Raw genomic sequence first — 25,455 nt, forward strand, 5'->3', positions numbered from 1 at the left:
AATAAAACACTCTGCCCTTTGATACATGGACCAAAGAAGAAGAGAACTCAAATACTTAGTTCTCAAACAACATGCCAGGGTTCTAGAAGGCAAACGATAGAGCAACTGTCTGGAGTGGGGTGGAATCATCATCATCAGGAAGGTTTCCCAGGGAAGGGGGCATGTAAACCTGAGCCAGAGGAATAAGTAGAAATGCTCTAAGGGAGATGATGGGGAGGATGTCCAGGGAAAACTAAAGAACATGAGGTAAAGACATGAGGGTGTGAATGGGCGTGCCCATGTGCGGACAAGCAATTAGTTCAGAGCATGGGAAAATAAGCAGAGTGCACAGGGAGGGGGATAGGGGAGGAGGCACACCTCACCAATCTGATTTGTTGCTTGCTCCCTGGCCCTGCATTGTAACTCTGCCTGATAACTATGGAATCATCAATGCTGGCACTGGAAGTCTCTCTAAAAGAGTTACTCCAGTGCTGTTTATAAAATACACAGTAGAAAAATCAACAGGGGTTTTCTTCCCCTATATGAAAAACTTTTGGTTTAAAAGACAGGGCAGGGTTCATCAGTAGAGATCCAACAGCAAGCTGCGCAGATATCTTGAGCAACAACCTAAATTCCGTAGCAGGTGATGTCACCTGTAAATGCCCTATAAATGGAGGAAGTCTTCGGGTGCATCTGAATGATTTATCTGCACAGATACCCAGTGCTACAAGCATGGCTGTCTCAGCACTACGGCTGACGATTGTCCTGGGACTACTGGTCTTAATCCTGACTTGCCAGGCAGGTAAGTGCTTCTGACCGCAGCTCATACCTTGTGCACTGTCAGCCAGGATTGCAGGGAGGTGGCAGCACTGCTCCAGAACATAAAGGGGAGAGGGGGGGAAGGGGACTTTGGGCAATGCAGAAAGAGCACTGGACTAGGAGACAAGAGGCAGATCTTCTAGATTCTATATTGTTTATTTCTGCTCTGATCTTTATTATTTCTCTTCTTCTGCTGGGTTTAGGCTGTCTTTGCTGTTCTGCTTCTATTTCTTTTAGGTGTGCTGTTAGATTTTGTATTGGGGATTTTTCTTGTTTCTTGAGATAGGCCTGGATTGCAATGTATTTTCCTCTCAGGACTGCCTTCGCTGCATCCCAAAGCATTTGGATTGTTGTATTTTCATTTTCATTTGTTTCCACATATTTTTTAATTTCTTCTCTAATTGCCTGGTTGACCCACTCATTCGTTAGTAGGGTGTTCTTTAACCTCCATGCTTTTGGAGGTTTTCCAGACTTTTTCTTGTGGTTGATTTCAAGCTTCTTAGCATTGTGGTCTGAAAGTATGCATGGTATGATTTCAATTCTTGTATACTTATGAAGGGCTGTTTTGTGACCCAGTATGTGATCTATCTTGGAGAATGTTCCATGTGCACTCGAGAAGAAAGTATATTCTGTTGCTTTGGGATGCAGAGTTCTAAATATATCTGTCAAGTCCATCTGATCCAATGTATCATTCAGGGCCCTTGTTTCTTTATTGACCGTGTGTCTAGATGATCTATCCATTTCTGTAAGTGGAGTATTAAAGTCCCCCAAGAGGCAGATCTTCTAACAAAAAGAAAGGATTTTTATTCAAATGTGCTTCAATTACAGCCTCTACCTTCAGTGAATGAATGAAGTTTGGAATGACCTTTTTTCTTATGTAGTCATGTGATACAGCGACACTATCATATTATAAATTTCTTGACAGCCGGGAGGGGAATTTATTTTTTGATGATTCTAAGTAATAATGTTTGGAGGGAAAAAAATGTATACTCTGGAGTAAGACTCCTAGGCCTGGTTCTACCATTAATCAGAAATCTAACTTCAGGCATGTTAGTTAACCTGTCTGGGCCTCACACGTTGAAGGGAATATCAATAGTTAACTTTCTCATAAAGTTATCATGAAAATTAGAGACAAAAACTATAAAAACATCTGGTCCCTAATAAGCACCCAATAAATATTAACTGCTATTGTTATCACATATTATCTCATTTGATTCTCATAATAATCCTCTTAAGTAAAAATGCCAAGTTTTATCATGTCCCTTTGGCAGGCTGACAGACAAAACTTGCAGAAGGAAAGTCACTTGGGCATAGACACAGGTAGACGTGGCATGCCTGGGTCTGAAATCCCCAGTCCCTCCATTCTGTCCTTTATGATTAAGTGCCTACTTCTTATTTAAAGATTTATTTTTTTAATATTTATTTATTTATTTATTTTGAGAAAGAGAGCAACATCAGGGAAGGGGCACAGAGAGAGGGAGAGAGAGAATCCCAAACAGGTTCAGCACTGTCGACACAGAGTCTGACGTGGGCTTGATCTCAAATAGTGAGATCATGACCTGAGCCAAGGTCAAGACTCAGATGCTTAACAGGACTGAGCCACCCACATGCCCCATGCTTACTTCTGTTATGCCCGTTCCAAGGATATAGGGGACCACAAGGCAGCTTGCAAAATTCTCATTACTTTTGGCCTGCAGAATATGGTGAGCTCTTGGCTGGTCTCAATTCAGAAGGATAGGTCAAAAAACAAAGCCAGTGCAAATATTTAGTAACAGAGCCTTTTGCTTTTCTAAATGTAACTTGGCAGAACACCTTCAGCCACCCACAGTCCACCAGCACAATATACAGACACACACTCTAATGAAATTATCACAGGGGCACCTGGGTGGGTCAGCTGGTTAAGCGTCCAACTTTGGCTCAGGTCACAATCGATTTCATGGTTCATGAGTTCAAGCCCTGCGTTGGGCTTCTGTGCTGACAACTCAGAGCCTGGAGCCAGCTTCAGATTCTGTGTCTCCTTCTCTCTCTGCCCCTTCCCCACTTGTACTCTGTCTCTCTCTCTCTCTCTCTCTCCTCTCTCTGTCAAAAATAAATAAAACATTAACAAAAATTAAGAAAAAAAGATTTATAACAGAATTACCAAAAAGGTGGCCTCAGGCACTACCGGGTCCATCAACTCCTTAAGTAATCAACACAGCAAAGTGAAAGGTGAGATTTATATCCTAAGGACCAGTCCCCAGCTGTCTCTCATAAACCCTAAAACTGGTTAAATCAGTTCACTGCTTTGAACCTCAGTTTCTTCATCTGTAAAATGGGACAACAATCAACTTCACCTGGTCAAATGAATATGCCTTTATAATCACTTTGTAAACAATAAATACTATACAAATATCAGCAGCACTGTATTTTTTTCAGAACTTTATAATTACATTGACTGAAAAACTCAACCAAGTAGTTAATGTAAATAAAGGCCAGTCCATATTATATTTGAAAAGAAAAAATATTCTGCTATTAGCTTTAATAGTTTGTTTACAGTATTTCAAGTTTCTTTGATTTTTATTGTTTGTTTTTCTGTTTTTCAACATTTTCAATTTTCTTAATATTTTAACCACTTTTTTAAATTTTCAAAATCTCCTAAAGCACTACAGGAAAAAGGTAATATTAATCATTTTGTTGCTACTATTATTAACATATTATTATAGTTCATAATATATGTACCCATTATTATATATTATATATAACTTATTATTTATATGCACCCATTATATTATATATAATATATATTCATGATAATACAGCAAGCATTTATTGTGGACTTACCTTGGGCCTGGTACTGTGATAAGTAGTGTATGTATGTGTGTGTATATATATATATATATATATATATATATATATATATACATACACATTTCATAGATATTTTACATGTGAAAGATATATAAAATATCTTTCAATATTGACATAACACAATGAATAAATTGAGAGACAAAGTATTTAAGAATTGTGTGCAAGGTTCCATGGTGGATTTTTTTTTGTTGAAGACAAGAATCAAACTCAGGTATACAGGACTCCAAAACATATGGTCCATCATACTCTAAAACCTCCTAATATAGATGTGGTTCAAGGACTGGGGCCTATGATCCAAACTTCACACATATTCCAAACTAGGGCTCTTTGCATATTGACAGGCTAGCATTTTGTGTCGTATTAAAATAAAAAGTCAATAAAATTAGCTTATTATGCAAGTAACCATATAGCAACACGGGAAAAAGGAACTCACTTTTCATGCAAGGAATTGCTGTTTTGTACCTGGTAAATGTCTTCAGGGGAAACTGCTTGAAGATAGTATTATATCATGTAGATAATGTGCTCTGTGGAGTTAAAACAATTTAGGTTCAAACCCTGGCTCAACCACATTCTAGATGTGTGATTTTAGGTGAGTCATTTAACTTCTCTGAGCACCTGTTTTCTCTTCTATAAAACTGTTAATACCTTCACTGAACTAAATAAAGATTAAGGCACATCATAAAAACACAATCCCAGTACCTGCTCAGTTGGCATTATCTTTCCTTCTTCCAGTGATGAGAACAGAGAGCAATTCTGGTCACTGAGGTGGCCCTGCATTTTATGTAAGGATCATGTCTAGTATGTTCATTCATATCTCAACTCTTAGCATATGCTATGTACCTAATAGTAAGCTGAAAAAAATACTTAATGAAAACATTAACAGCTGAATGAATAAGTAATTGGTATACTGATTTTGGTTATAGGTCCCAGTCTGGTGCTCCTATCAAATCTTTTCTTGTGGCATAGTAAACAACAAATGTTTGCAAAATCGAAAGCCACATGTTTTGACTAAGAGTTTCTATTTTAGGATACAATACAGATGCAAGCCTTCTAACATAATTTTTGACAGCCTCCACACTAAAAGCTAGTTATGTCTCCTTCCTTCAGAGTTGGGGAACAGTGCCTAGATGTTGGAACTCTTTGAATCAAAACTTGTGGTGGGGTTACCATGTGAAATACAGGACACCCAGTCTAATCTGAATTTCAGATAAACAATGAATAATCTTCTAATGTTTATTTATTTTTAAGAGAGAGAGAGAGAGAGAGAGAGAGAGAGAGCAGGGGAGGGGCAGAGAGAGAGAAAGAGACACGGAATGTGAAGCAGGCTTCAGGCTCCAAGCTGTCAGCACAGAGCCCAATGAGGGACTCAAACTCACAAACCGCGGAGATCATGACCTGAAGTCGAACACTTTACCCACTGTGCCACCCAGATGCCCCACAATTTTAGTTTAAATATGACCTAAATATTGCATGGTCATTCTTATACCAAAATTAAAAAAAAAAATGTTGTGTATCTGACATTTAATTGGGTATCCTGTATTTTTATTTACTGAATCTGGCAACACTATGTGTGAGGCTACACTAAAACTAAAAGACAAAAATCCCACTTTATCCTGGCACCAGCGTCCAGAGGGGAGTCCACTTGAAGCTACTAACTGCCACCCTTCCATTACTTTGAATCTCCTGAACCAGTGAGACCACTAAGCAAAGCCAAAACGCCCCAAGAGAACTTGCATGTCACCAACCTCACTCCTTGGACCCTTGGTCCTCATTGCAAAAGGCACTTGATTAAAAGTTAAGGGTAAGAAACCTGAATTTATAGTTCCATCTTCTCTTGCTATTTGTGAGGTCTCCTGCAAGTCACTTAATCCTTTCAGTTTCTTAGTCCAGTGAACTAAGAACTACATCCCTCGAAAGACTGGTCAAGGGTAAAATCACACAGCATTTACAAAGTCATTATTTACAGAACTATAAAATGATGTACAAATGACAGAATTTCTCCTTGTCATCATCCTTATTATTCTACTTTCAATCTTACACTTGTGGTTAGATCGTAGCTTTGCTGTCAAAGGCTATTCAGCTCATTTTTGTTGTTGATAACTTGTATTTTATAAGTAATCTCTGTGGTAGAAAAATTAGACAATATAAAGAAACAAAGATATTTCTATCGTTAAGAAGGTGGGGGGGGGCATTATGCAGTTCTGCACAGAGTGCTTACAAATCCAGATTTTAGTACTAGTCAAACATGGGATTGAATTGTTTTGGCTGCTTACTAACTGTGTGACTTTGAACCAGCTCGTAAACCTCTCTCAACTTCCACTTCTTGAACTTTAACTTGAGATAAGAGTTTTGCCTACCTCACAGGGCTGCTGTGAGAATAAAATGATATAACAACATATTAGCTTATCTGACATAGGTATATGCTCAACAAATGCTACCTGTTATTATGCCATCATTATTCTCATTACCGCTTGCCAGGATTGCGTGGAGAAAAGTACATTAAAATGGGCATTCTGTATTTCAATGCTGGAACTGGCTGCTTAACTGTGGACAAGTTACTTAACTTCCATGAGCTTCAATTTTCTCAACCAGAAAGGAAATCAATGTCTACCTAAGTATCGACACCTGTTGTTTTTAGGAACAACTGAGATGATGCATGTGATGACTTTGGCCAGGCAGGCATTAAATGTTCAACAAATATAACTGTACGAGGCTGTATAATTAATGAAAGGGGGTAAAAAGCGGTCTAAGGGTTCCCTTCAAAGAAAAGAGGCTTCCCTTTCTTGTTGCAGAGAATCACTTCTGAGATTCTGTTTTGTTTTCCAGATGACAAACCAGATGACAAGCCAGATGACTCAGACAAAAAAACAGAGCCAGATTTTCCAAAATTCCTAAACCTCTTGGGCACAGAGATCATTGAGAATGCAGTGGAGTTCATCCTCCGCTCCATGACGAGGAGCACGTAAGCACTGTGACAAACCTTGCTTTTGTCCAGTTTGCTGTTGGTAATGACCGCATTGCATTAAAATGAATGAGAAACAAAACTGTGGTGCATGACAATGTATTATTTGAGTTGAAAAGTATTGCCCTATCTTGAGATATATTTGCATCTGAATGAATTTCCCTGAACTCTTTTGGAGTGTACGCATTTCCAACAAGTGCTTCCGTAAAATATTTTTAATCTCGAGACCAAGTAGGAAGGAGGAAGTGCACTGGACCAAGGAACAGAAAGCCAGGTTCTGGTCTTGACATATGTGCTACTTGGCTGGGTGACCTTGAGCAAGGCCCTCCCTCGCTGAGTGCCTCAGTTTCCTCATCTGTAAAGTTAAAGGAATAAAGGACCCACCCAGGGCAGGCACTGTAATTCTTTGGTGAAGGTGGTGGGTAGTGATGTGTTCATTAGTGATACATGTGGTGAGTCCCGCCTTTATTTTCTAGTTTGAGAAACTCAAGAGGGTTAGAGAGACTAGCTGATCTCTCCTCAGAGACAATCTAGAGAACCTCTCATATGAGTGTTGATCATGAGGGATTGCCATGGTGGCAGCGCATACAGCCCAGAATCTTCCCAATGTTCTCTCCACCTGCTTCCAAGCCCCTGCACACAACTCCTAACACATCTTACTCCAGTCTACACAGGGTCTGATTTTCACATCTACTTCACCCTGTTCTTATTTGCCCCACAGTAATCTCCCCACTTTCAGCTCTCTGGGATCCAGTTTGTTCTGAATTTCCAGGTGCTTTCAATCTCCACCTCACGGAGTCTCTGCCTCTAATTCTCTCCTTCCTAGATCCCTAAGCAGAGTTTGACAATGTGTGGTCTATACTCTCCTGGAGAATTTATACAAAATGAGTTTTCCTTCATCCCATCTTGTGTCTTCCTAGGACAAAGCTAAGGGTACACTTTAGAACAAGCTTTCTGGTAATTCTGATATCCCACCAATTTTGAAAGCCCTTGATTTAATGCTCTGAACTACAAGGCTGGGCCTTGATGGTCTGCATACCCTTTAAATTTTTATTCACATTTTGTGTAAGTGTGCATCTTTGCATTTTTCTAAGGAAAATGCTTCTGACTTTTATTAGATTCTCAAAGGGGTCTATGACCAATAACAGATTAAGAATCACTTCTCTTTAGAAATCATCAGGGTCCATGTTGTAATCTGTGATCTGCTTAGACCAATATATTATCATGTGGATGGGCAGGATTCTGCATACCATCCTTATGCACAAATTATTGAAACTCACAGACATTTATTTTTGCATTGTTATTTTTCTATTGTGGTTGCTTTTGCAACTGCTGAGTTACAATGACTGTTAATGTAAACAAGAAGAAACTGACAAGCAAGCAGGAGCAACGCCCACTATGTACAAAGTACATATTACACTCCAGCTGAATTCCTATTGTTATAAATCAAAACAACAGCAAGCAAGGAGTTGAAACAATATTTCTTTTTATTCCTTCCCTGGGGAATTCCCCAGACATGAAATAATAGTGCTTTTATTTTTCTCTGTTAACCCTGGAAGCTCACTGTTGGAAATACTGGAGAACTGCTTGCTGTCAGCTCGGGGTTCAGGAACAGCAACTCCACTTCAACCATCTTCTCTGTTCCTTGTTGTTTTCTACGTAAATGATGTTTTTCCTGTTTCTGGAACTTAAAACCATCTCAGGCTGTCTGACCTTGCTTTCGTTTCTGCCTAAAAGGCTCTTCCCTTCTCTTGTAGCTAGTGCTTGTCCTACAGCTCATCTAAAAGTCACCTCCTCAGAGGGGCGCCTGGGTGGCTCTGTTGGTTGAGTGTCCGACTCTTGATTTTGGCTCAGGTCGTGATCTCGGGCTCCGTGCTGGCAGCATGGAGACTGCTTGGGATTCTGTTCCTCTATCTCTGCCCCTGCCCTGCTGGCGTTCTCTTTCTCTCTCTCTCAAAATTTATAAACTTAAGAAGTCACCTCCTCAGAAAACAATTCTATAATCACTCTTATTAACACTATCTTCTTTCATTCCCTAGTTTTCTATTACTTTATCTTGTGCAATTATAGTGCAATTATAACATATATCACCACCTTTATTTTCAATCATGTGGCTATATGAAAATAGGGACCAGATCTAACTAGCTTCTGGCTCTAACACAGTACCTTATAGGTTAAGTGAGGCACTTAGTGAATAATTGTTGAATTGATTAATTAAGGAAAGGTATCTTCAAGATCAGATATAAAACCTATTACCGCAATTTGACTGAGAAATCCTGGGGGATCTTTGTTGAAAGACATAGCAGTACTTGTTCAGGGTAAAAATCTAGCTGTCCTTTGTCCAAGGGAAGACCATAGATAGGACGGGGATGGGGAGTGGGAGGAGATCATCAAGAAGTATTTCTAAGCACTTAGTATACACAAAGTAGGGGCAGAAATTTGAAGGAAAAAACTCAAATGTAAATCCCTTCTCAAAGATTTGCAGTCCTTATGGTATGATGACCCAGCAAAAGCAGTAATGACTAATATGCTAAATAAGATAAATGTCAGCAAAACATCACAGGTAATTTCTACAGAAAGGAGCTATGGTTGATACCAGGACGCTTAGGGGTATGTTTATAGCAAAGATGAGATGCAATTTGGGTCTTAAAAGAATCAGTGAGATTTGAGTAGAAAGACAGAATGACAGGAATGGGGTACTTGATAAAGATGAGAATTGTCTTTATTTACTCCATATCTTGATGCCTAAGTAGTGTGTCAGACACGTAAAAATACTAGATATGTGCTTTCAGGACAGTGAATAGAATAGCTCACCTTCTCTACTCTGGATTACTTCAGAGCCATGTGAACTGGATTCTGGTCACCATTGTTCTGAAAAATATACATATTCTTAATTCCTCTGAACCCCCCCCCCCCCCAAGGCTCCAATTGTTGTGAATTTCCCCTCACCTGCTGGGTTTCCATGACATGGCATTTTCCTGTTTCTCTCCCTACCTCTAGCCACTCTTTCTCATTCTTTTTATAGGGCTTTTCTTTATCTTCCCCTTAAATATTTCTCTTCAAAGCTCCAAATGTAACCTGCATGGGTTTTCACACGGGTAGTATTGGAATCCAATGACTTCCAAAATCAGATGTCTATTGCCTTCTTTTTTATGAGCTACAGACTGAAATGATTAATTGCTTGCTACAACTGCTCCCCAAACCCATCACCCCACAAACTTGCTCCTCCTCACATGTTCCTTATCTCCTCACATGTCACATACCCACCCACCTGGAATCCAGAAACCTCAGGGTCCTTGTGGATCTTTCTTGCTTGTCACCACCTTCATCACATTGCTGAATATTTTACTTCTAAATTTTTCTCCTGTATCATTCCTTTTCTTCAACTCCACTGACTAGTTGGCCTGGTAGAGTCCGTCATCACCTCTTTACTGAGTTCTTTTTATTAGATTTATGGTGAGTTCCACCGTTTCTGTCTGTCCTCACTCCAAACCATCCTCTACCTATTACCAGAGTTATACAGTAAAAACACAAGTTAAGTTCCATCACCGTCATTCTTGAAACCTTTTTTCTTGAATTTCCACAGCCTACAAAATCAGAACAAATGCATTCAACTGGTGTTAAATGTTCTTCCCTGAAGCCAATCAATTGCATATCTCACTCCTGAAGTCAAACACCCGATGCCCCTAATGACAAATGATTTGTTTCAGAACCGGTCATGTATGTATAAACCCCTAACATGTTTGCACATGGCTCTTCCGTCTGCCAACAAGGTCTGGTCCCCAACTCCAACTCCATTCTGTTTACCTAGAAAGTCTAATCATTTTCTAAAGTCCAATTCAAAGACAAGCTCTGTGAAGACATCACAGACCCCTACGATTACAACATGCAGGTATTTATACTTTGGATTTCATTATGCTTTGCAGGAACTTTCACATCGATTTTCTTTCCCTCTAGTTGTTTTAAATTACTTGTATCTGATTGTGTCTATTTTTTCCACTAGACTGTAAACTCCTCACAGGCCACATTTTAATCATCTTTATCTTTTCAGTACAGTGGTCCTAATACTTAACCTCAGATCCTGAAGATCCCAGTTTTAGACTTCGCTTTGCCATTTATCAGCCATGTGTCTGGGACAGGTTGTTTAATCTCTTTGAGCTTTAGAAGTTTTTTCATATACCATATGAGATAAAAATTAATTTATCCATTTATTTAATATTTAATTCCAACATTTATTCATTTATACTATATGCCAGGCACTGTTCTAGTTACTGGGGATATATTACTAAACAAATACACCAAAATATCTGTCTTATACAATTTATATGTGAAGACACCCATGAATAGATTTGTTGGCAAACTGAAAGAGATAATCGTGCATAAATAGCTTGCAAACTACAAATGTTATGGAAGTCTTAAATCTTATTTTATTTATGACATAGGAAAATCTGCAGAAAAAAATAGTGGCTCAAACATTATAAGACATTCTAGTGATCATTCTAATATTCTTGCTTAATCTCAATCATAATCCACTTTTTTCTCTCTTTTATTTTTCAAGAGGATTTATGGAATTTGATGATAAACAAGGAGAACATTCAGCAAAGTGACTTCCCCAGGTGATTAACTTACAATTTACAAGTAAAATAATAGAATATTTAACAAAGAAAAAGGATCTGTCTTATTTTATTCAATTGATTTGGGCACCCCCATGACTACTTATAAGCAGAAAAAGTGGGGTTTTTTTGGTTTGTTTTCGCTTTAGTTTCTTTTTTCAATTTTTTAAAAATGTTTATTTATTTATTTTGAGAGAGAGATCACAGAGAGCAAGAGCATATGCAGGGAAGAGGCAGAGAGAGAGGGAGAGAGGGAATCTTAAGCTGACAGCACAGAGCCCGATGTGGGGCTCCATCCCATGAATCGTGAGATCATGACCTGAGCCGAAATCAAGAGTTGGACGCTTAACCAACATCATTATTGGTTGGACTGTCCCCTCCATTTAGACAATCTTAATCACAAACATGTACATTATTATCAGGATACTGAGGTTTCTCATTGAGTCCCAAGAGCTCCCAAAGGACTAGAGCTACATGTGTTGGACTTCTAGACCTGTACTGTACATTCGGTGGATAGGCGCCCCTGCAGTAGTTTCTTAAAATTAATTTTAAATAGAAGTATTTTTTATCACCGTAAAGTCACTGACCTAATAAGATTATCTTAAGAGAGGAGGCCCAAGTATGGGCAGAAACAAGAAAGCACTGGGAGTTAGGAGACCTGGTCCTGCTACAATGCTATCAGTAACTTGCCTTGCGCACATAGCACCTATGACGTGAGGGGAGTGTGTGCACTAAAATAGAAGGGCCCATGTAATCGTGCAATTAGTTACTCATGAGAAGAGTGAGCTCTGCTGAACCTCATTCCAGGAGAAAAGACTAACAAGCTCTCTAGTCCCATATAGTTGTATTTAGAGTAGTCCCCCCTTATCTGTGAGGGATACATTCCAAGATGCCAGGGGACACCCGACACTGTAGATAGTACGAATCCCATATATATATGTTTTCTCCTCTACATACTTACCTATAATAAAGTTTAATTTACATATTAGGCACAGTAAGAGATTAACAACAGTAACTAATAATAAAACAGAAGAATTATAATATGCCGCAAGAAAAGTTATGTAAATGTGGTTTCTCTCTCTCAGAAAATCTTATTGTACTGTACTCCCTCTTCCTCATCTTTTGATGATGTGAGATGATGAAATGGCTACATGATGAGATGACGTGAGGTGAATGACACAGGCACTGTGATACAGTGTTAGGTTTCTGTTGATGATCTGACATTATATCAGAAAGAGGATCTGCTTCCAGACCTCTGTTGACTGTGGGTAACTGGAACTACGGAAAGCAAAACCACAAATAAGGGGGAACTACAAACAGTATAGTCTGAGCGCTCAGAAACACCTGCTTTCTCCTTATTCTATTCTTTCCTGAAAAGACAGAAATATCAAAACAGAAATGATATAGCTGGGAAGGTAACTATTATATCAGCAGCTAGCATGAACTGAGTACTTAACTCTGTATTAAGCATTAAGCAGAGTGTTATGTATGTAGTACCTAATTTAATTCAAACACCACTATGACATGGTATTCTTCCTCTTCTTTAATTTTGTAAGTAAAGAATGTGACCAAATCACTAACATGGTCATGTTAGTAAGGGAAGAGGGAAAGATGTAAACGTAGGCAGCCTCATTCTGGGGTGTGCCTTCTGTTACTAAGCAGTTGTGCTAGCGGAGAGCAGAGACCATTGTAGGAGGAGGCACTTGAAAACACTATGTGATCTTACACAGGCCTTCAAGTTTCCCATAGAAATAAAACACTACACCTTTGGTTAACTGAGTTACCTTACACGCATCTCCAGGAAGCATGGCCTTTCTCAACTTCTATTTCGTATCTTGTCTAGGAATCCTCCTTTTCCCTACTGTCTTCATTTCCTAACCTAGGTCTTAGTAATGTAAGCTCAGCAACCTACTATCAGATTACTCAGGGACTTAGCCCACTCTTTTGCATGAGCTTCTAAGGACAGAAGTCAGTCCTGGGCATTAGAATCAAAACAAGCCCAACCCAGACACATCTGATTCTCATGCCAAAGCCAGCTAAGTTTCTAAAAACATTCACTTATGTTTGCATGTTTCTGTTTCCATCATCTCAGGGAATAGCCTACCTCCTGTTGCAGGTGTCCTGACCCTCAGCTGATTCATTCAGGGTGCTGGGATACACCTCTACCCATTGGTACCCACAACCTTAATCTTTAGAGTGCTACCCTAGCAGTTCAGTGTATAAGCCAGTCCAACAGACAAGGCAATATGAAGGGTTAGAAAGAGCAGAAGACACAGAGAAAAAGTAAGTTCAAATTCTAACTTGGCTACTTACTGGTTGTCTATTGGCCTCCTTGAGTTTCACTTTACTCCTTATGAAAATGTTAAAAATCTTGGGAACTTAATTGTTCCAGATCTGAATGCCAGATTTTTTTTTAACTGTGTATAAAAAAACTTTGAGTAGATTCATGAAGCAATTATAGATGCTCTAATGGGCTGGGAGGAATGGCTCAATTTAGGGATATTAAAAAGTTGGGCTAGAAAGAAGGAAGCCTCTAAGGCAAAGATTACATTTTGAATGGTTTGGTCAGGAGTGTCTCTTTAAACAATAGTGACTGTGCATTTAATAAGTAGCTTTAAAAGTTGCACATGTATGATAATTGCCACATCTAATCAAAATCAAGTCATCACTTTAGAATTAAGTGACTCACAGCAATGCCCCAGTATAGAAAATGTGGCCAAAGTTCTACATATTCCCTAAATTAAGATAGATAGATACATAAATATCCCATCTTCCTTCTACAACATATGCCTCTTTCTTACATATTTTATTCTTTTAGTGCTTATTTAATCGGTACCTACTATTCTGCCAGTACTATCAAGATAAATAATGGTGTCCAGCCATTGAGAAGTCGATAGTCTGGGCTATCAGTTGGCACAGTGTACCCCAGGACTGTGGAGGGAAACGATACAGTTATGTATAAAAGTGCCTTGGACATGCCTTGGAGGAAGGAGAGAAGGAGAAACACCTGGAAAAAGGAGTGGGCATTAAAAGAGCTTTACCAAGAAGGTGAACTTCTGCACACATTCTCAGATGATGAACAGAGGGGGGCAAGGTCTCAAAAGCAAATCATCCAATAGACTGGACACTTAACTAATCTGAGACCCTCCCAACCTCTGCTCAATCACATTGGTAAAACTTCTTTATCTTAATAGACTTAAAATCATATTTCCTGTTGTCCAGCATCACTTGAAATTAATCATAGGGATTCAAGTTCCCTAGTGTCTTAAGTCACTAGACACCTTAAGGTATAAATTACCTTTCTTATTAAAAAAAAAAATCTGATGAACCTCACTAGGCTATTATCAAAAGAAGTAAAAATTAGGAAAGTACTTTCTGAATCTTAATTTCTAATTACATGTTTTCAATTAAGAAAAAATATACTATGAACCCGGTGGATCACATGTTTAGACTTGCTGAGTCAGAACTTCCAAGGGAGGGACCTGGGAATAAATACACTGGGCGTGTGTGGGGACAGGGGGAGGGGGGCACTAAATACATTTAATGCTCATGCAGCTGATGAGCAAAACTGCATTTGGGCATGACTTTACTTAATATCCACTCCATGACGTCTTATGGGAAAAGCTTCCTGCAGAATTTAGAGGAAAAAAAAATTGTCCTCCCTAAAAACTGCTTCTTTTCTAAGATTTTTGTCGCATGGTCTATTTCTTTCATTTTCTTTTCATGTCTATCCAGAAACTCAAAGTGAAACTGATGACTCATTTCATCTCTGAGTTTAACCTGTGAGCATTCTCCCTTCATCCTTGTTGCTCATCCTTACCACATATATCTTGTATTTTCATTTTTGTTGTTGTTGCTTATTTCCTCAAATATGTATTATAGTTGATTTCATTATAAATCATCTCCCATTTTAAAGTGTGGAGGCATGCAAATGTTAAAGATTAGAAACTCTGTGTTTTTCTTAAATCTTAAACCCTCTATAGCTGGTAATTGTTTCCCTCTATCTGGCTTGTATTTCTAAGGACACACCCAACATGGCTCCAGAATAACCCAAGGGCAGCCAATCCTGCTTTTCCAGTTCTGCTTCACGAGTACGAGGCCCCAAAGCAGCTCCAAGCAAGTTCTCAGGATTCAGGACCTGGCTCAACCAAACACAGCTTACTCTGAACATCCTGATTTTGCCTTCTTGGCTCTAGAAGTCAGAGGACATGTGTCCTCTTAGGGGTCACATACCCTATTTAAATGAGATTTTTGTTGGTGGTGGTAGTAACTTTCCTGAGCATCCTTAAAGTTTTTAATGATGCAAAAAATATAAAATATATAAAAGTGATTATTGGCCAGAATAATCAAAGAATGGTTCAAAATAAGAAAGTCAAAGCCCAGATAAAGTAACAAGTCTAAAGTCACACAATCAGTAAATGACAAAAAAGGAATTTGAAACGGACTCCAAAGAACAAACTCTAACTCCTAAAAACATATGAAGTTCCAGAGTTAAAAGCTTCATCTATCCTTTTGCAAAATCTTTCAAATACATCTGAGCCTATTCTCCTGGGCTAGGTAAACTAAAAACCAACATTTTTTTTTTAATTAACTAGATTATTACTGTTCCAGATAGTCTTTATAATTCTCAAAGAATAGCATAGAGTGTCAGGGATGGAAGAGTCCTCGAATAGTCTAGTGCAGCTCTTATATTTGTTCACCACCTCATCACACAGAGGCAGCTCCCCAGTAGCCATTGCTGTCACTCTTGCCCACTAGGTCATAGAGAATCGAATGCCTGTAAAACTTGACCCAGTGGAGCCAGAAAGATTCTCCCAGAATTATTGATGTGGACAGTTAAGACCAGACTGAAATCATGGAGCTGATGATAATTACAGATCTAGAATATAGGATCTCTGTACTACTGCTAATGAGTTCTCACAAGCTGTCCTGAGACTGGCCCTTCCAAAGCACTCCGGCTCTGAAAGTGACTCCAGTGTTTCAATAAATCTTTTGTTTGTCTTGTTTCCTATTTTAATAGCCAGAATATGTTTGCATGCAACACAAAGAGCCTTTAATAATATAGGTAACTAAACAAAGAGTGAACACCTACAAAATACTGAAAATACACGTTCAAAATACTGAAAATACACTCTCGGCAATAAATTCAGACAAGCCACCTTCTGCATTTTCCAGAGACTGTGCCAATTTCTTCTTTTTTTCCAGCTTTACTGATATATAACTGACATATAACATAGTGTAAGTGTAAGGTACAAACGTGATGATTTGATATACATATATATTGCTAAATTATTATAAGCATAAGCTTAGTTAACACATCTATCACTTACATAGTTATCTTTTTTTTTTTTGGAGTGAAAATGTTTAAGATCTACTCTCTTAGCAACATGTAAGTACATGATACAGTATTAACTACAGTCACTATGCTGTACATCATATCCCCAGAATTTATTGTTCTTATAACTCGAAGTGCGTACCCTTCGACAACCTTCACCTATTTCTCCCACCACCTCCCTACTCTTGGCAACCACCAATCTACTCTCTATTGCTATGAGTTCCATTTTTTTAAGATTCCACATGTAAATGAGATCATACACTATTTGTCTTTCTCTGCCTGACTTATTTCAGTTAGCATAATGCTCTCAAGATTCATCCATATAGTTGCAAGTGGCAGGATTTTCTTTCTTTTAGGCTGAATAATATTCCACTGTGTGTGTATGTCTGTGTGTTACATTTCTTTATCCACTAATCCATCAAGACACTTAAATTGTTTCCATATCCAAGCTATTGTAAGTAATGGCTGCAGTAAACATGGGAGTACCTATATTTCTTCAAGATAATGATTTCATTTCCTTTGGATATATACTCAAAAGTAAGATTGCCAGATGGTAGTTCTATCTGTAATTTTTTAAGGAACCTCCATACTGTTTTCCACAGTGGCTTTACCAGTTTACATTCCCACCAGCAGTGAACAAGGGTTCCCTTTTCTCCACATCCTTGTCAGTCCTTGTTATCTCTTATCTTTTGATAATAGCCATTCTAACAGGTGTGAGGGAATATTGTGATTTTGATTTGCATTTCCTTGATAAACAGTGATGTTGAGTACCTTTTCATATACCTGTTGGACATTTATGTATCTTCTTTAGAAAAATGTCTATTCAGGTTCTTTGCCCACTTTTGAATCAAATTACTGGTTTCATTTTTGCTATTGAGCTGTAGGAGTTCCTTATGTATTTTGGATATCAACCCCTTATCAGATACAGAATTTGCAAATGTTTTCTCCCATTTCACAATTTGCCTTTTTATTTTATTGATCATTTGGAGACTGTTAACTTCAAGTATCACATCCTCTTAAGCTAAATTACCCAAGATTTCTATTATAGTCATCATCTGACATGCAGACTGCTTTTCCACAACAAATGTGACCCAGAAATCCCTTTTCAGATTCTGTGTACTTACTTTGTGCCTCGGAAATATATTTCTTGTAGCTACAATAATCAGTTTACTGCCTTTTTTTTTTTTTTTTTTTTTGAGAGGCATGTCCTATCAGAGTTTCTTTGTCTTTATATTCACTCATTTGGTATACAATTTGAAATCACTCTTCCATACTGGTAAAGAACAAAACAAAAATGAAACAGATGCCAAATCAGTCTCAGATTGGATGCACTGCTGAGAAATACTTGTCCCAGATCTCCAGCAAAACACAGAGATTTTCAAAATTTCTCTATTTGCTTTACAATGTATGCTTGCTCCTTCTACCTTGTTACCTTCTCTTCCTACCCTCCAATAAGACCCCTCTCTGTAGCCAGCAAGCACCCTGTTTTTGAGGATCAAGAATCTCTTGCATCTGTATAATATTTTCCTTTATGTTCTCTTCATATATTTTTCTCACTGGGAACTCATATGCACAATACAATTGAAGTAAGATGGTCAGGCATTATTTCCTTCATATGACAGGTGAGGAAACTGAGGCTGGGGGAGGTTAGTCGACATTATGCCTCAGATAGGATTGCTGGTAAAGGATGAGTGGAAACTCCAGCCAGGTTTGGCTAACCTGCAACACAGTGCTCCCTGTGACACCCTGATGGCACAATCCACAGTATCACTAACTCCATCCTCAATTCCAGGGTTCCTACCATGACATCACTGCTTGAGGGAATTTGCACCTTGCACTGTACAGAAGCACTAAGCAGAAAAAGTACTTCTATTAAAATATAACTTGAATCCTATAAATTCCTTCTACTTTCCGACTTTCCATCTCATTCTGAGCAAAAGCGCGGTATTTTTAAATTTCCTGACAATGGTGCATCAGTTCTCACCAGAGCCACCTGCTTCTCACCTCTTCTCCTACTACTCATCCCACCACTCCACCCACTTGGGATCCTTCCCTTCCTTAAACACTACAGGCATATACTTTCCGCACAACCTTGCAATTACTCTTCCTTCTGCCTAAAGTACCCTTCCCAAGATAGCCACATGGCATGCCCATGCATTTCTTGAAGTTTTTTTTCTCAGAGATCACCTTCCCAGTGAGACCTTTTTGAGCACTTGACTTAAAATCAACTTTAAAAGTCACCCTTTGACCCACCATTTCTTATCAGCTTTGGCTGCTACATTTTTCTTCTCCACGTCACTCTCTTTTAACAGTGTTAAAACACTTTTCTATGTTTTGTTATTTTTTCTCTCTAGCCCCAAGAGAGTGTAAGCTCTGTAAGGCAGGAATTTTGCCTCTTTCGCTCAATGTTCCTGACACAATAGTGAGCAGTTAGAACAGTGTCTGGCAGATAGAAGCTGATCGATAAATATTTGCTGAGTTCTGTATTAAGTAAAAAAAAAACAAAAAAACAAAACTGAGAAAAGAGAACATCTACCTAAGAACAAGAAAATAAGGATGCAAAAATGAGTGTCTCATGGTTTTGGATTTCAAGTAGCTCACAATCTTGATATAGAAGATACAAGCACATAATTAACAAACCACATTCAGCATGGCATGATATAAAGGAGGCACAGACATGGCAGCATGAGAACCAGGACAAAGAGCCATTATTGCTCCCTTGAGAGATGTGGCAAGACTTTTCAGAGGTAGCGATATTTGAGCTATATCTTGATAGATGAGGAAGGATTTGGACACATGGAGAAAGAGCAGGAAGGGCAGAGTGGACACTTTAAATCAAAGCTCAGACTGTAATAATGCCTGTCATTCAAGGATGGCCCCTCAAAAGCTACCTAACATGGCAAAGAGACAGATATCATTGGGACATTTCCCATGCTTGGTCCTTCATCTGTGTTACCTCACTTAATCCTCACATCAAGTACAAAAATCAGACATTATTACTCCCATTTTAAAATAATGCACTCAAGGAATGTCTGGGTGGCTCAGTTGGTTGAGCGATCAACTCTTGATTTCCACTCAGGTCATGATCCGAGGATCGTGGGACCGAGCCCTACATCGGGCTCCATATGAGAATCTCCTGCTTGATATTCTCTCTCTCTCTCTCTCTCTCTCTCAAACATAACATATAAAATTTAAAAACATAATAATAAAATAAAATAATGCATTTGAGAACCTGGAAGTTTATAGAACCCATTTAAACCACTCAGATTATTAATGCTGCAGTGTTTAAGAGAGAAGGAAACTGTCTAATATGGATTGACAAAATGTTTTCTTCAAAATTCCACTTCAAAAATTATTAAAGTAGCATATGCTCACACCAATGGGAAAAATGAGGGGGACAGTAGAAAAATGTATATATTTTTAAAGGCTAACCATCTCCCACTCTAACACCATTATCCCTAAACCAGCCCTCCCAACAACTAATATTGACTCCATCTTCCTGTCCATTCAAACTTATCCAAATATAGATATAAATGTGTAGGGAAATCAGGGTGTGCACTTTACTCAGTAGTTTGCCTTTCTTATTAATGATATCTCATGGTATTTACTTTAGGTAAATAATACAAATCTTTAAGAATCTATTGAGGTGTGCCTGGCTGGCTCGGTTGGTGAAGCGTATGACTCTTGATCTCAGGGTTGTGAGTTGAAGCCCTATGTTGGGTGTAGAGACTACTTAAAAATAAAATCTTTAAAAAAATTCTGCTTGAGAGCTCATAATTTAAGATATCATAATTTCCCCATTGTTGGGGCATTTATAATTCATATTGCTTCTATTTTGGGGGGGGGTGTTTTTTAGAGGCTGCTGCAATAAACATCCTTATACATATAACCTTGTGCACTAATGTATTTATTTCTTCACAAAAGATTTACAAAAACTGAATGGCTAGATCAAAGGACATTTTTCAAATTTTTAAATATTGTAATAGATACTGTCATAACACCATCAAAATGTAGTAATTCTCTTACTGACCCAAACTGACACTATTGACAAAAATTAGTTTAGGTCTATAGCTCACAGTATATAAATAACTCCTCACAGCTTTATTGGGATACAATTGATATATAATTACTCCACATATTGAAAATATACAACTTGAAGTTTTGGCATATGTATATACCCACAAAACCATTCCTACAATCAAGGTAATGAACACACCTGTTAGCCCCCAAAGTTTTCTCTTGTCACTTATAATAATTCATTCTTCCCTCTCATCATCCCCTATTCTATCCACAGTCAGCTAATGATTTGCTTTTTGACACTACAATTAGTTTGAATTTTCTAGAATTATAAGATAGACTTTGAAGTACTTGAGAACCCTGTCTCATACACTGAGGACAATACTTGGCAGTCTCATATTCTTCATTGGCTTATGTGGGTGCTAAACTAACTTGCATGAGCCAAATCTACTGATATACCTCTAAGTCCAGGTAAAGTGGGAAGGAAATAAGGGAGATCTCTGGATTTTCATAACATCAGTACCTTCTTCTTACCAATGTGGATGAAGAATGTAGTGTTAGAACTTCAAGTTAGACTGATACTAGAAATCTAACTTGAGAGTAATAATGTCTCCTACCCTTTGTTTAAAATTCTATTATTCTTTAAAAATTCTATTTTTTCCTTTATTGTTCTTATCATAATTTATAATTATTTATTTACCATTTTTTACTTGCAAAGTTTCTGTGTCTTTCTTTACACTGCAAAAATCTCTGGGGGTGTGGGTCATGTTCATTTTGTTTATCACAGAATGCTCAACTTCTATCAAAGATACTGCAATCAATATTTAATTATCATTTGTTGAATTAAAGAAATATATATACATAGAACACAATGGCCAGTAACTATGCCTATGATTATTATTCATATTAGTCACATTAGGCATTATCATCATCTGATCAGGAAACAAATTCTTATTTGATAAGATACACACTGAGCTAGTAGCAGAGCAAAGGGAAAAAAAAAGCATTAAAAAAAAATGCTCAAAATGAAGCCAGAAGAGCACAGAATGAAGGAGCATCAGGTAATTTTTGTCTATTTGTTTCTCCTGGTGAAAATTTTAATACAATCGAAGCTGCTGAAATTTCTTATTATATATCTTGAGCATATACGTACAAAAAAAAAAAAAAAAAATCTTCCTTGGTGTTGCTGACAACCTATGAGCGCCCCCTGCTGTTTTTAACTTGCTTAAAACCTGAGAGCTTTTCAACTGGGTCCTTTCTAAAATTATAAATACATACATACATACATACATACATACATACATACATACATAAAATTTTTAGAAAATGCAGCAAATAAATTTTACTGACTTATATGTTTGTATGAGCTAACTTAACTATGAAGGCCAGAAAAAAATATGATTTTGCACCTCCTGACCCTCCAAAACATGGTAAAACGGAATGCATTGCTTTCTCAAGTAGAATGAGTATACCCTAGCCATTGTCTTGGGCCCCTAATCTCATCTTTGGGAATGGAACTTCTCTAGACTCAATCACTTCAGATCCCCACTACTGTTTCCAATGGGAATTTGTTACTAGCTTTCAAAATTTTAAACATCGTATAACTCTTGGCACTGCACTTCCAGTTTCTAGACTTTTGTGAAGCGATACAGACATGAATGCAAATAAATGGACGTTTACCATACTACTCATTATAATAAGAAATAAATATTACTAAAAATAATTTAAATATTTGCATAAATCAAAATTTAAGTATGATTCATTTATATGTGCTTTTTATTTCTTTATTTTTAATTTATTTTCCATGCACTAATCATCTTTTATTGAGGTTTTTTTTCTTTTAAATTTTTTAATGTTTATTTTTGAGAGAGAGAGAGAGAGAGAGAGAGAGAGAGAGAGAACAGCCTGAGTGGGGGAGGGGCAGAAAGAGAGGGAGATACAGAATTGGAAGCAGGTTCCAGGCTCTGAGCTATCAGCACAGAGCCCCCTGCAGGGCTCAAACTCACCAATTTGGATATCATGACCTGAGCTGAAGTCAGATGCTTAACCGACTGAGCCACCCAGGTATCCCTAGTGGGTGTTCATTCTCAATTAAAGGATTCAGGGGGTTGTGCACCTGAATGGCTCACTCAGTTGAGTGTCTGATTTCGGCTCAGGTCAAGATCTCATGCATGGTTCCTGGGTTCAAGTCCCACATTGGGCTCTGTGCTGACAGCTCAGATCCTGGAGTCTGCTTCAGATTCTGTGTCTCCCTCTCTCGCTGCCCCTCCTCTGCTTGTGCTCTGTCTCTCTCTCTGTATCTCAAAAATAAATAAACGTTAAAAATTTTTTTTTAATTAAAAAAAAAAAAAAAAAAGGATTCAGGGGTGTGAGGCAAAGGTCCTGGTCAGGAATACAGAATGCATCCTAAACACTGGGCCCTCTTCAGTCAGTGGTACTTGTGTAGCCACTTGGGTTTGAGTTCCTTGTATGAAAGAAAGTAGTTGAAAAGCACATACGCTGTCAGCACCATAGAAATCCCAGGGATTCCTTCCTTTGAAACATTCCAGCCATGCCTTAGGAATGAAATCCCCCAACAGTATCCAGCTTGGCAGCTCTCCTAGTATGACATCCATCAACTTCTCCTTCACTGGTATGACGGACACCAGCTTGGAATCCTGGGTGTCCATATATACTTATTTTTAAAAGTGCAGAAACGTCTTGAAAAATCACATAAAGTTGTTAGTGGTTTCCTCTAATTTGGGAGATTTATGGACTAAAGGAATGAAAGTTACAGGTATACATACATATAATTATTTACATACATATAATTATTTACATAATTATATGATTATAGTTATATGTAATTTATATTAAATTTTATATAATATCTATTTCCACATTGTTTGTCTTCCCAATGTTTTTAATTATACTTTTTTATTTTGACATTGGTACATACAAGAAACAAAACATTTCCATTACCACAAGGATCTCTCATAGCCCTTATATATCACATGCACTTCCCTCTTACTCCTACCCACTCCTAACCCCTAGAAATCTCTTATCAATTTGTATAATTCTGTCATTTTGAGAATGCTATGTAAATGGAATTATACAGTATTTCAGTTTTTGGGTTGGCTTTTATTCACTTAGCATAATTCTCTAAAGATTCTTCCAGCTTGTGTAGATCAATTGTTTATTCTTTTTTATAGTACTCCATCCTATAGATGTATAACAGTTGGTTTAACCATTCATCCACTTAAGGGCAATGGGGTTATTTGCAGGTTTTGGTTACTACAAATAAAACTTCTATGAATGTTTGTAATAAGTTCTTGCATAAACATGTTTCATTTCTCCAGATAAATGCCCAGCAGTACAATTAGTGAGTCATATGGTGGATGTATGTTTAGTTTTTCAAGAAACTGTCAAATGATTTTCCCAGAGTAAGTTACACTATTTTGCATTCACACCAGCAATTATGAGTGATCCAATTTTTCTACAACCTCATCAGCATTTGGTGTTGTTACATTCATAGTAAGTTTATCAACAATTTCTGCCATAATGTTTATCATCAGTTTCTGCCTAGTTTCTCATGGTCTGTCCTTGGATTCCTTATTAATTCAATCCTCTTTTTGATAGACTCCCAGAAAAACCTCCACTCCCCAAAGATTGCCATATTAAATCTATTACTCAGTTTTCTCTATTTAGCAGATTGAATGAAAGCATAGAGAGTCATCCTTCTCAAATATGCCAAATGCACCAAGCTTGGAATGAGAGCAATGAATAGCTTAATAATATGAATGATGCAAGAGAACAAAAGGGTCACCCCAACCAGATAAAACCTAACAGAAAATCTACCCATTCAATAAACCAAGCCCAACACAGACTATATTCAGGCTCTGTGCTATGTGCTAAGGATTATCAACATAAATAAGTTTGAGTTCCCCTCCATTTGACTTCAGAATCTAGAAAGGACACTTAGAAATAAGTATGAAAATAAGACTGTTGAAATATGTGTTATGAATATATCTGCTGGTTTAGAATAGCATCTGATGTTTTTTTCAATCAGCAATGAAACACTATCAAAAAGTCTGAAGCAGTGGTCGGGGTGGGGAGAGGTAAGAAACCACCTTTTCTGCTGTGTGGCTAATGGATTGGAAGGGATCAGCTCTGGGAATACAGAGGACATTTGGGAGACTAACACAGTAGTATGGTGAGAAATGACAAGGTTTGGGGAAAATAAGTAACAGGAACGATAATGAAAAATGTATGTACAGATGTAGAAAAGTTTTATAATAAACAGAACTTTCTTAGAGATTAGAAAGTAAGGCTGAGAAAAAGGCATACTGACAATGATTCTCAACTTTCTGACTTAGGCAATCAGGAAAATAGTTGTACTATATACTGAGACAGGAAATTAGAATATGGTAGCATGCTTTGAGTGATAATGAGTTCAGGTGGAGGTGAATTCAGGTGAACATAAAAAAGGACTTCTGGTGGAAGTGTCTAATAGGTAACCATCTCTTTTCCTCAAAAGAGAGATATGGAATATAGCTATAGATTTTAGAGCTCCTAACATGGAAATTATATTGGCAGCTGTGGGAATGCATGAGACTCTCAATGAAAGCCATACACAAAGTGAAAAGAGAAGAGGAATAAATATTCAGAGGAATCAGGATAATAATGGCTATTTAAAGAAACTGAAAATAATGGGCAGAGAGTAAGAAGAACACTAGTGGTGGAAGGAAAGATAATCCAACAGAGCAGAAAATTTCAAGTAGAATGAAGTATCTCAGGTGGCAGCTATTCTGAAGTGGCCAAGTAATGTGGTAAATGACATTATGTTTCCTAAATGAGTCAAGCATAGTCATGTGACTTGGTTTGGCCAATGAAACAGGACTATA

General features: G+C 37.8%; 1 protein-coding gene and 1 pseudogene across 2 annotated transcripts; one reads left to right on the forward strand and one right to left on the reverse strand.

Moving 5' to 3' along the window:
* The first annotated feature begins 422 nt into the window (after positions 1–422).
* Positions 423–16,231, forward strand: CUNH5orf46 (chromosome unknown C5orf46 homolog). 2 transcript variants are annotated; one of them, XM_019414236.2, is made up of 4 exons: positions 431–781; positions 6,472–6,607; positions 11,166–11,223; positions 15,243–16,231. In XM_019414236.2, exons 1-3 carry the CDS (start codon positions 712–714, stop codon positions 11,212–11,214), a joined length of 255 nt encoding a protein of 84 aa, XP_019269781.1. In that variant the 5' UTR covers positions 431–711; the 3' UTR covers positions 11,215–11,223; positions 15,243–16,231. The 2 variants fall into 2 exon arrangements, with proteins under 2 accessions (XP_019269780.1, XP_019269781.1); XM_019414235.2 differs by lacking the exon at positions 11,166–11,223 and having other exon boundaries at positions 423–781.
* A 6,769-nt stretch (positions 16,232–23,000) lies between these two features.
* LOC109246413 (ATP synthase subunit f, mitochondrial-like) lies at positions 23,001–23,241 on the reverse strand (annotated as a pseudogene).
* Between the last annotated feature and the right edge of the window lie 2,214 nt (positions 23,242–25,455).

This window comes from Panthera pardus, unplaced genomic scaffold (assembly GCF_024362965.1).
Source record: "Panthera pardus isolate Hobbes unplaced genomic scaffold, ASM2436296v1 HiC_scaffold_2, whole genome shotgun sequence".
Lineage (NCBI taxonomy): Eukaryota > Metazoa > Chordata > Mammalia > Carnivora > Felidae > Panthera > Panthera pardus.